The sequence below is a fragment of the Camponotus floridanus genome, unplaced genomic scaffold (genome assembly GCF_003227725.1).
Source record: "Camponotus floridanus strain SB8 unplaced genomic scaffold, Cflo_v7.5 scaffold63, whole genome shotgun sequence".
NCBI classification, from domain to species: Eukaryota; Metazoa; Arthropoda; class Insecta; order Hymenoptera; family Formicidae; genus Camponotus; species Camponotus floridanus.
Window position 1 is genome coordinate 1,120,201 of NW_020229803.1, and position 11,060 is coordinate 1,131,260.

At 25.4% G+C, this 11,060-nt stretch overlaps 1 protein-coding gene and 1 long non-coding RNA gene across 2 annotated transcripts; one reads left to right on the forward strand and one right to left on the reverse strand.

Annotated features, from left to right (window-relative positions):
* LOC112639415 lies at positions 1-4,110 on the reverse strand. Its single transcript, XM_025413249.1, has 5 exons — positions 3,983-4,110; positions 2,482-2,563; positions 2,008-2,054; positions 335-452; positions 1-107 (listed from the first exon to the last, which is right to left on the reverse strand). Exons 1-5 carry the CDS (start codon positions 4,013-4,015, stop codon positions 22-24), a joined length of 366 nt encoding a protein of 121 aa, XP_025269034.1. The 5' UTR covers positions 4,016-4,110; the 3' UTR covers positions 1-21.
* A 1,570-nt stretch (positions 4,111-5,680) lies between these two features.
* LOC112639418 lies at positions 5,681-8,399 on the forward strand. Its single transcript, XR_003123505.1, has 3 exons — positions 5,681-5,753; positions 7,011-7,123; positions 8,279-8,399. It is a non-coding gene; the product is annotated as an uncharacterized LOC112639418 (long non-coding RNA).
* The last annotated feature ends 2,661 nt before the right edge of the window (positions 8,400-11,060 follow it).

Genomic DNA, 11,060 nt, shown 5'->3' on the forward strand with positions numbered 1-11,060 from the left:
GAAAAAATGTACTTTCTTCCTTTATTCAGGCTTATCAAATAGCTCTGTTACATGTATTGCGCACCGTATAAACGACATAGTCTTTTCATCATTGCTTCCTGATTGGGCTTCATATAAAATATGCAATTAATATATGCAATTTGAAATAAAGTAAGTTGTTGAAAATAATTTAGCTTTACACAAAATAATTACTATGTATAATTTTAATGAATATTATTTATAATATAGAAGAAGAAAATTTTCTTTTAAATATAATTTCTAATTGTAAAGCAAAAAAATTACAGATTATTAAAAAAATTACTATATACATACTGAATATCTATGTTTTATTTACCTTGCTGAAGACATGTGGTGATGATGTCTTTCGTTTTTTTCAACTTGGCCGGATCGGAAATGAGTTTATCAATATTAAAAAAAACTTTTTCTTTGTTGATTGAACCTTGTTCGTCGATCTGAAAGATCGATAAAATTGTATTATTTATTTATTATTAACAAATTTCAAAAAGATGTAAGTTTGCAAAAATCATTCAAATAATATATATTTTAAAAAAATATGCTATTAAAGCGATTGAAGATATATATTTTTGTAATTAATTAATATAACAACTATATTTATACGATTTATACATATAATTGCAAATTACGATCGAAAAATTTCATGAAATTAAATGAAAACATATAATATTATCTTTTAAATATAAACATGTAATATTATCTTTTATGTCTTTTATTCTCCTTTACAAAATGTGAAAGATCACATCAGATTGTACATAACTCATTGCTGTAATTGTCAATCGCTTTTACTTCATTTTTAAAAACTTTAATTGTAAACAATTCCAATAGTAAAGCAATTGCTTAAAATTATAATATTATTACACACACACATATAACACATATAACACACATACACACACACATACACACGCACACGCATACGCAAATAATAATTCAAATTATGTATTTTTAAAAAAATCTGTAATTATACAGAGTTTGATAACTTTTTTCGAAGGGTGAAGGTAGATTGGCTCAAATTAAGAAGAAAGGTCCTCTACTGTTTTGTGATATTCGTAATAATTAATGAAAAATTAATTAAAGAAGCTCAGCCAATCCATGCAAATATAAGCGTGCGACGAAGCGGTGGGGGACGCTCTCCAAAACATGATGGCGGCGTGCAGCGTTTCAGCGTTACGTTTAGTGAGTAAGGTCCGCTCATCTCTTCGTCGAGCGGCTAATATCAAGTTTCAGTGGGATGGCCTTTTTCGTCGCGTGCTCATCCTTGTACAGATTGGCTGAGCTTCTATAATTAATTTTTCGTTAATTATTGCGAATATCGTAAAACAATAGAGGATTTTTTTCCTTAATTTGATTTGATCTACCTTCGCACTTCGGGATTACAAAACGTTATCAGACACCATGTATAATAAATATATGTCTGCAATCATATAAATGTATACATTGCTGTTGTTGTTTTATAAAAGAATAGTTTATTTCTCTCTTTATAAATAAATTAACTATGTGTCGCAATTAATTTTAAGATATTCCTTTAGTAATACTATTATTATTTTAATTTTCCAAATTCTTTTTTATTACAAAAATTAGCATGTCAATAATTAATTGTTAATGATACTCCAAATTGGTTGCGAGTAAAAATAATCGATAATTATGCTGCTAAACTGCTAAAATTTTAAAACAAATTAAAATTAAATTTTATTAAAATTTAAATTTGAATATGATTTAGATATTTTAAATATTTGGAATCGATATGCTAATATTGAAAATTATATTAAGAATTATTAGTAAAGAAATGTTATAATTTTTATTATTTGACATATTTATAATTAATTTTATTTATTGTACAAAATAATAAATCACTTCTTCTTTACTTTGGTACAAAAATTTTTATATTTTTTATTATTTGAACTTAGATACCTAAATACCTTATTATGTTTTAACTTTATTTATATTACAGTTTGTTTCTCTAATTTTTATGTGTATATAGATACGTACCACTTTGTACTTCTCCATTACACATTTACATACTTCCGGTGTCCATTCTAAAATATATGAATTAAAATTTAATAATACAACTTCATGTATGCATGTATAATTTGACAATTAAATTTATATAAATGTAAAGTTATTTCAAATTATTTAAATATAACAATTTATTTATTAACTATTCATTTAATGTTATCTTCTGCAAAGCATAATCGTTAATGCAAAAAATTTGTAGCATATTAAATTAGTTTTAATATATTAATATTACTAATCTGAATAGAAAAAATTATATCTCAATTTTATCTTTCTTTTCTACTTTGAAAGAAAAATATTAGGAGTTTTGAAAACGCCTATTGTGATTATGTTTATGATAAAAGTTATATTTGAAAATTGTGAAATACAAATTTTTTATTCAATAAATTTTTTAATTTATAGTTTATATTTATTTAATTCCAATATTTAATTGTGATATTATCGATTTACCCTGTACATTAAATTCTTTGATACAACTTGCATAATAATTGTACAACTGTGTTACTGGAGGATCAACAGCAAAGGAAATTGTCTGAAAAATATAAAGGAGAAAGAGAATTACTATCTTCATATTTTCTGTTATCATTCATATGTATATCATTATTATTCCTATACAGGGTGTCCGTCGATTTTCGACCTTAATGAAATAAATAAGTAGATTGGCTCGAATTAACAAGAAATGACCGGTATAGCTTTGGGATTGTCGCAATAATTAACGAAATATTAAATAAAAAAGATCGGCCAATCTGCGTGAGTAAAAGCGCGCGGCGACGAGAGTCGTCCCACCGTAATCCGATACTACGAACGCGGCGAAGCGGTGGGCGGGTCGCTCTCCGAGACATGATGGTGGTTTGCGATATATCTCAATACCGCGCCGAAAAATGACCCGTCCCCCCTTTTCGTGGCGAGAAAATGATGCGCGAATATATAAATTATAATTTATTTTTTTGACTTATTGTATATATGAAGCTTATTCAATATTTTTCACAAGTTTTCTTAAGTTCTTCATGTATCTATACGATTATAATAATTAAAAAGAAGAATCAATATGGAAATCCAAAACCGTATTTAGCGACAATTACAATAGATTGTTACATAATTTGTATATTATGATATCAAGAGACACGGTAGTGTCTCGCGCCAAGTTCATGCGAAGCATTGCGCAGCACTCTGTCGCATCTATACGCGAGTCGGACAGTTGAGAGTAACTTAGATTATAGGATTTTAACAATGGCTGAACGTATCGAATTCTTACTAGCCTTAATCGATAGAGCGAGTTTGAATTGTATAAAGAAAGTATCTTCATTTTTGCGCTGAGTGATCTATTAACGGAAATATCATAATGCAAAGTCGAAATAAAATTGGCATATATTATTATTAAATATATGTTTAACAGCAAATATAATTGCTGGACATTTATTAATTTATTATTAATTCTCTTAAGATCTTCTGGATTCGAAAATTTAGACTTTTAAGCTGAACAATATATTAATAAAGTTGGCAGCGCCAAGTTTTTTTAATTAAAATTTTTTTTACTATTTATCTTGTACAAATTTTTATTCTTAGTTGGCGCAATTTTTTTATATCACTATTTTTATAGACAATATGACAGTTGGATACAATTAGTGCATGAACTTGGCGCCCTTTTTTTACCTTTTTTTAAAAAGGTAAGTTTTTGGGGATTAGAAAGATACGATATTAGTGTTTATAAAAATTTGTACAGAGAAATATTAAATTTAACAGAATCAAATTTTTAATTTTAACAAAAATTCTATTGTAGTTATAATATATCAAAATTCCAAAGTGCAGGAAGAGCGCGAAAAAGTAGGAATACAATATTGCATATTTTCTTTAATGATGTAAATAAAGAAAAAAAATAGCAAAATTATTTTTTTCATTTGATCACATATTGTCTCAGAAACGGCTAATTCATGTATTATTTTTCACTTACCAGGAAACACGTCACAAGTGCAAGAGTTTTCATTTTATTTGTTTGGAATGTAAGATATACCGATTCCAGTTCTCTCGACTACTTCAACTGATATGAACGCATGAATATTTCAGTTGTATTTATATGTTGTACTTATTACGTGTTCTATTTATAAAAATTGATTGATGATATAAAATGAAATGAATTGCATATTGTAGAAACGTGCGCATAAATCTACATATTATAGATAATGTAATTGTTGACCACAGTAATTTGATTTAATCGATTTCTTGACATCATAATAATTCTTGACATTGAATAATAATTAAGCGAAATAAAAAGAACTTAGACGGAGAAAATGTAAAATGTTCACTATTTATTTTTAATATAAAAATATGAAATTAACATCATGTAATTTATAAATTTTATGTTCTATATAAATATATTGAAAACAATATTAGTGAAGAAAAATAAAAGTTAAAAATAAAAGAAAATCCGTGTACACACACACACACACACACGCGCGCGCACACACACACACACACACACACACACACACACACACACATGTGTATACAGGGTGTTTCAGACCACCCGTACCACCCATTTAAAAACTAGAGAAATGGTTATTTCAAAAAAGTAAAAACATTTTTATTATAAATCGGGTGCGCCCTATCGAATGGTAATATTTTTAACTTCCGGCCAGAAATAGGATTCAGACCGGAAGTGACCAGTGATTCAGACCATTTTTTTAAATGGAACCCCCTATTTTTCATTGCATATTCTTGTAGCTTACCTCAAAAGCTTTCCAAAACACTATAATAAATTATTTTTCCATAAAGTACTTTTCGAGTTATGAAGCTTGAAATCATTTCTTAATTTTACATAAACCATAAAATATCTTGTAAAATATTCATTTTTTGATTATCTCATCTTAATACTTTTATGTACAAAATAATGAGAGGAATTGGTGTAAAGAAAACATAGTTGTTTTTAAGAAAAAAATATGGAATTGTTAATTGCAAATTACATATTTTTTCTTGATGTTGTGATGTTTTGTTTATATGTTTATATAAACTTTTTCTCTTATTTTTGTCTCTTGAATCTACTATTGCAATATTTCCCTTTTTAGGATACACCCTGTATATATATTGTGTGTGTGTGTATGTGTGTGTGTGTGTGTGCGCGCGCGTGCGGGTGCGTGTGTGTGTGTGGTTGTGTATGTGTATATATGTATGAATAAATTGCGTGGAAGATAATTATTACAATAATTATTGTCATTATCGTGGAAGATAATTATTATAATAATTATTGTCTTGGAAGAACGGACTTTATAATTAAGTATATTTCTCTTTTACATACAAAATAATTTTTTTGTTTAAGAGCTCAATCAAGTTTATGCAGTATAAAAGTCAAGAATGATTAACATAAATAATCGCTTTAAAAAGGAAAATGTCAGTTCTTGTAAATTTTTTTTTATTGCTGATAATTATCAATATTTGCATTGTAAATATATCTTCACTGAGAAAAATGTCCGATGAAAAGGTAAAACGGATATTATACCGATCACTTTAATCGGATATCTGATCGGAAAGTTCCGAATTTTGAACTTTCTGATCAGATATCCGATCGATCGATATTTTCTGATTGGATATCTGACTGGTTTCTTTTTTTTCTGATTAAAGTGATCGATATAATATCCGTTCGTTACCTTTTCACCGGATATTTTTCTCAGTGTTGTCTTGATTTTCTTTCTTTGGTCAATCGATTTAAAATCTTGATGATATCGAAAGTAAGTTTTTACACTTATAAATAACTTACATGTAAATTCAAGTACACTTATAAATAATTTGCATATAAATTCGAGTATATTTATAAATAATTTATATATAAATTCTAAATGAAGGTATATATTCAAGTATATATTGAGTTAATTAAATGTAGTTTTTTAATATTTAGCTAGATGTAATATTTTATTTATAAGAGAAAATTATTTATAAGCAGATGATCGAAAGTAATGCTAAATATAAAATAGGAATACGAATCTTTCTGAAAAACATACATATATAAATTTGAAAAGATATATACATATAATAATGTAATACGTGTTGTTTTAATTTTTATCTTTTGTAGAGAATTCTCAAGATTCTTGGTTTATCTTCTCTCATCTTTGAGAATTCATTAGATGATACATATTATTTTTTATTCGATTTCTATATTTTTTTTTCGAAATAATTTGATACAACTGCTTTAATTTTCATTTCCGATATTTGAAAAGACTCGAAAAATCGGAAATGAAAAGTAAAACAATCAAATTATAACAATCAAATCAAATTATATTAATAAAATTAATCTTGTCGTATTGATGAGATAATAAATAAAAGTAGATTCTTATGAAATATGATGTATAATAATGATGTATAATCAATCAATGTTATATTATTTCGCTTATATGTGTTTTGATTTTTAAATTTAATAAATATATAAATTATAAATTTTGTATTTTAAAAAAATCGAAATTTTTCGTATCTTTTACATAATAATAAAATGTGTTTATTTATAACTTATTAATATAAAAATAATATTTTGCTATCATTATTTTGCTAAAATATTTATTTGCTGAAATATTCCTTAATAAATTAACAGTTCGTAGTGAGTTGTTAAATTATCACAATTTTTAATGACCACGTTTCTTATATTTTTAATAAAAATTAAGAATCAAGTACTAATTAAGTTAGTATTAATTGTAAATTTCTATCTAAGCAAAACGTTTTAAATATATTATTTAATTGTAATGTAGTTAATAGAAATTGGAAAATAATTTGGAGAACATTAGAGAAAACAACATTAAAGAAAACAAATAAAAAAAGATACTTAGATTTGCAATTTACATACATATATTATTATGTTATATTATTTATTAAGGAATATTAGTAAAAGGTTAATAGTCTGAATTATAATTCTGATTCAAATTTTTAAAGATTTCTTGGAATTAATGATTCTTATGAGGTGTTTAATTCTAATTAAATTTCAAAATTTTTCTATGTAGAATGTGGGATGCACATATCATTTCTACGATGTATATTCAACCAGAATCCGCCTTTCGGTATATTTGTTGCATTTTTCTGAAGAATTTCAGAAGAAAGAAGAAGAATTTCAAAGGTAATTTTATACATAATTTCAGTTTATATTGGACTAACAAAATGAGACAACAAGAGTACTTTCAATATAGCAAATCGTTAGACCATGCACATTTTTGATTCAAATCCAAATGATATCTGATGAAATGAATTGTGATACATCTTATTGTTTTTTCTCAAAAATCTTTCCGGATAAAATATGTCCTGATTATCGTAGTACTTCTCATCACGATGGATCATAAAAATTCTTGTACATGACAAAAGATTTCTCACTTGATAATGCAGATGGTTGGAGATGGTTGCAGATGATTGAAGCGTTGGTCACTTCTATTTCTAATTGCAATGAGTTATTTAAATAATTGATTTTATTAATATTAATGAAATATTATTAAAATCAATTATTTAAATAACTCATTGTAATTAGAAATAGAAGTGAACAACGCTTATTGCTCAGAATACAAAACCTATAAAAGATAAATGTCTTGAAAGAGAATATTCTATGAAAGTTCCATAAGAAAATTTATTTGTCCATTCTTATGTTATAAATCATTTAATTAATAAAAGTAGAAAAACTTTTCTGATTATTTCAATTAAGTGAAAAGATTTTTAAGGAGAAAAATTATCTTTAGAACGAACTTATAAAAATTCTATAATTACAGAGCACAATTTAAATATAATTGAAATAAATAGGTATAAATAATTAATAATTAAGTAATAATTGATTAATTAAGTATAATTGAAATAAACAGGTATAAATAGGTATGGAAATTTAAAGCTTGATACTACAATATCAAATGAAATAAACAACAACAAAACATTAACATAAAATAAAATCTTTATTGATTTCCGCATAATTGCTACTTTTATTGATATTATGTTTATATATATATATATATATATATATATATATTATATATTATACATATATATATCTTATATATATATAATATATATCTATATCTTATATATATATAATATGTATAATATATAATATATATAGATCTAATATATATATATCTTATAGATATCTTAGAGATAGATATAATAAAATAGATATAAGATAGAGAAGATGAAAATAGATATAAGAAATAGATATAAGATATAGATATAATATATATATATCTTATATGTATAGATCTTATATAGATAGATATTTTATATATCTCTTTTTCTACAGCTTGTCTACAAACTCGACTATTGGCACTAAGCATCCACTGAGTCCCATTTTTCTTTCATATGGGTACCTTCCTACTGCGCCTACAGAAACAGAATTTTATGTCTTACAAGTTATTGCAATTTTATCATTAATATATTAATACATTAAAAATTACAATGTAATAATTAATGTGTGCAATAATATTACATATTCTCCTGTTTATAAATTAAGTAGATCTTGCTAAACTGAATTAAAAAGTCCTATATCCTTTTACAAATAATTACGCAAAATTTCGAGATATTAATAAGTTGTTTGCAAAACGGTATAGGACTTTTCAATTCGACTTAACGAAATCTACTTATGGTTTTTTGGCAGATGATACAACAGACCCCCTGTACACACACACACACGCGCGCGCGCGCGCGCGCACGCGTTTTTGGACGACTAATTTCGTAAAGATATATGTTAAGATATATGTTTATATATGTTAAGAACCATAATTAACTACTACTAACTTCTTTTAACAGTAAAAATACTTTAAATAATATTTTGTAATTATTCTATTAGAATATTAATTTTTTTTATTTTTAAATAATTATCATCATAATAATCATTTCAATAATAATCATTATAAATAATTTAATTAATAACATAAGAAAATAAAATTAATTTTGTGGCCATTTAAATTAATTTCGTGAAAAGTTCGTGTAAGAGAAGTTATTTTATTGTTAGAAGAAATTTTTAAAGTGTTTTACACAACTATTTGATATATATGTGTGCGTGTGCGTGCGTGTGCGTGCGTGCGTGTATACATATAAAATATCCTCTATTATTTAATAAATCTCAATTTCAAAACGAAACAAATGACATACGTATAATGCGATATTTTAATATTTATTTAATGCAAAAATATTGAAAAAATTAAAAGTCTAAATGTGCATTACAATTATTTAAATTGTAACAATTACTCAAATTGTATGTATGATCGTATTAATATACATTATTTCCGAATTGAAAAACTCAAATTAATTTTCTTCTACTTACGTAAGCAAGAAACAATTTTTTTGTTCCTTATTAAGTCAATTGTAATTTATATAATTAGAACATTATTTTAATGTTTGATAAATATCAAAATTATTGAATATTAATGCTAATTTATGCTAATAATTAAGGCAGGCTAATAATTTGCGTAATTATTTTTTATTATTTCGAGAATTAATTGCTTTGATTACACAGGCTTAGTTCAGTTACAAAAAACAGAGTAGGTGAATCTAATAGATTTTGTGACGCTGAAAATGAATCTGGCCGTAGAATTTTCCCAGCACGTCGGGTTTTTAAGTAATTTAGTTTATATAGTTGAATAGCCCAAAATCACTATTTTGGCCAATTTCATGAATTTATTGTGGAGAAATCAAATTTTTTGAAATAATTCTGCCATGTCATCGTATAGTATTCACTTTCACCTTTCAATTCACTTTCGATTACCGCCGCACAATTTTTTTCGTTGAGATATATAAGTATAAAGTTATAAGAAAATTTACGTTAAAGAAAATTTACATAGACATCAATATGATAGATCCATCATCTTGAAATTTGAAAATTGAACTGATATATGTCAGGTTCAGTTGCCCGAAAAGGTATTGCAAAGAAATATCTAATACAAAATTACATTAATGTCACAATATACGTTTTGCATCTTCTATTAATTATTTTAGAAAGAAGGTTGTTTTTAAATTTGGCGTTGCTTAGATTAGCAGCGAATGAGTTTATTTTTATGCTTGATTGTCGCATTAATCTTTTCTCGAGTGCAAAATAGCTATTACTTATTATTATATTTGATTTCCGCAGTTTAGAAAAGTGAAATTTATATAAAATAATATTCGTGCATTTATATATACATATATAGACAAATTGAAATTTTATGTCTATTCTTGGAATTTATAGCAGTTTATATCACGTATAAATATCTCTTTTATCTTGGATTATTGGACCATTAGGTCGATTAGATACAGCCAATCTTTATTGTCATTATTCAACCTAAGTAAACTTTTGATGATTGTCATGAATATTATATACATGACAAATTAAATATGACCAATTTTTCACGAGTTATTATTTTTATAACAAAAGTAATTATATATTCGAAATTGATTATTTAAGTAGGTTTGATTGTTTTTTTTATTAGATGCTTTTTTTATTAGAAATCGAAGTGACTAATGTGACTTGAAGTATAAAATCTACAAGAAATATGTTATCGAGCGACGCGGTAGCATCGCAAAGCCAAGTACATAAAAAACAGGTCCAAGCATTGAGTTGAGAATCACTATTCTCAATGCGGCGTTACCAAGTAAACTTTCATGTCAAGTAAACTTTCGATTAAGATATTTAATAAACTAAAGCAGTAATAAAAAATCTAACGACATTTGTATTATATAATGTGGATATAAGCTTTCAATTGCGACCAGTTTGAATAAAATTGGTGCAGTCAATTCTGAGAAATGAAGATCGAATATCAGAATTGTGACATTTTTCGTTTTTCTCCAGGTTCAGACTCACGTACATACTATATGTTCGCATACACGCAAAGCGAGTTTGTCCCTCAAGCGGCGTTCACAGTGTGCGTATACAATTATTGCTTCGATATAAAAAAGTTTTAAAATTTCTTATAACAGTGTATAACAGCAATTAATTATTATAAATAATATCTTATTATAATAATTTATAATAAAATTTAAATATTATATTATAAATTTAATTTTATATAGATATTTATAATAATTTTATAATAATATATTTTTATACG

Excerpts from the sequence above, each read along its gene's own strand:
- LOC112639415 (XM_025413249.1), bottom strand. The coding sequence starts at position 4,015 with ATGAAAACTCTTGCACTTGTGACGTGTTTCCTG. Across the intron at positions 2,564-3,982 it reads CACTTGTGACGTGTTTCCTG|ACAATTTCCTTTGCTGTTGA; the intron begins GTAAGTGAAAAA and ends TATATTTTTCAG. Across the intron at positions 2,055-2,481 it reads CAAAGAATTTAATGTACAGG|AATGGACACCGGAAGTATGT; the intron begins GTAAATCGATAA and ends CATATATTTTAG.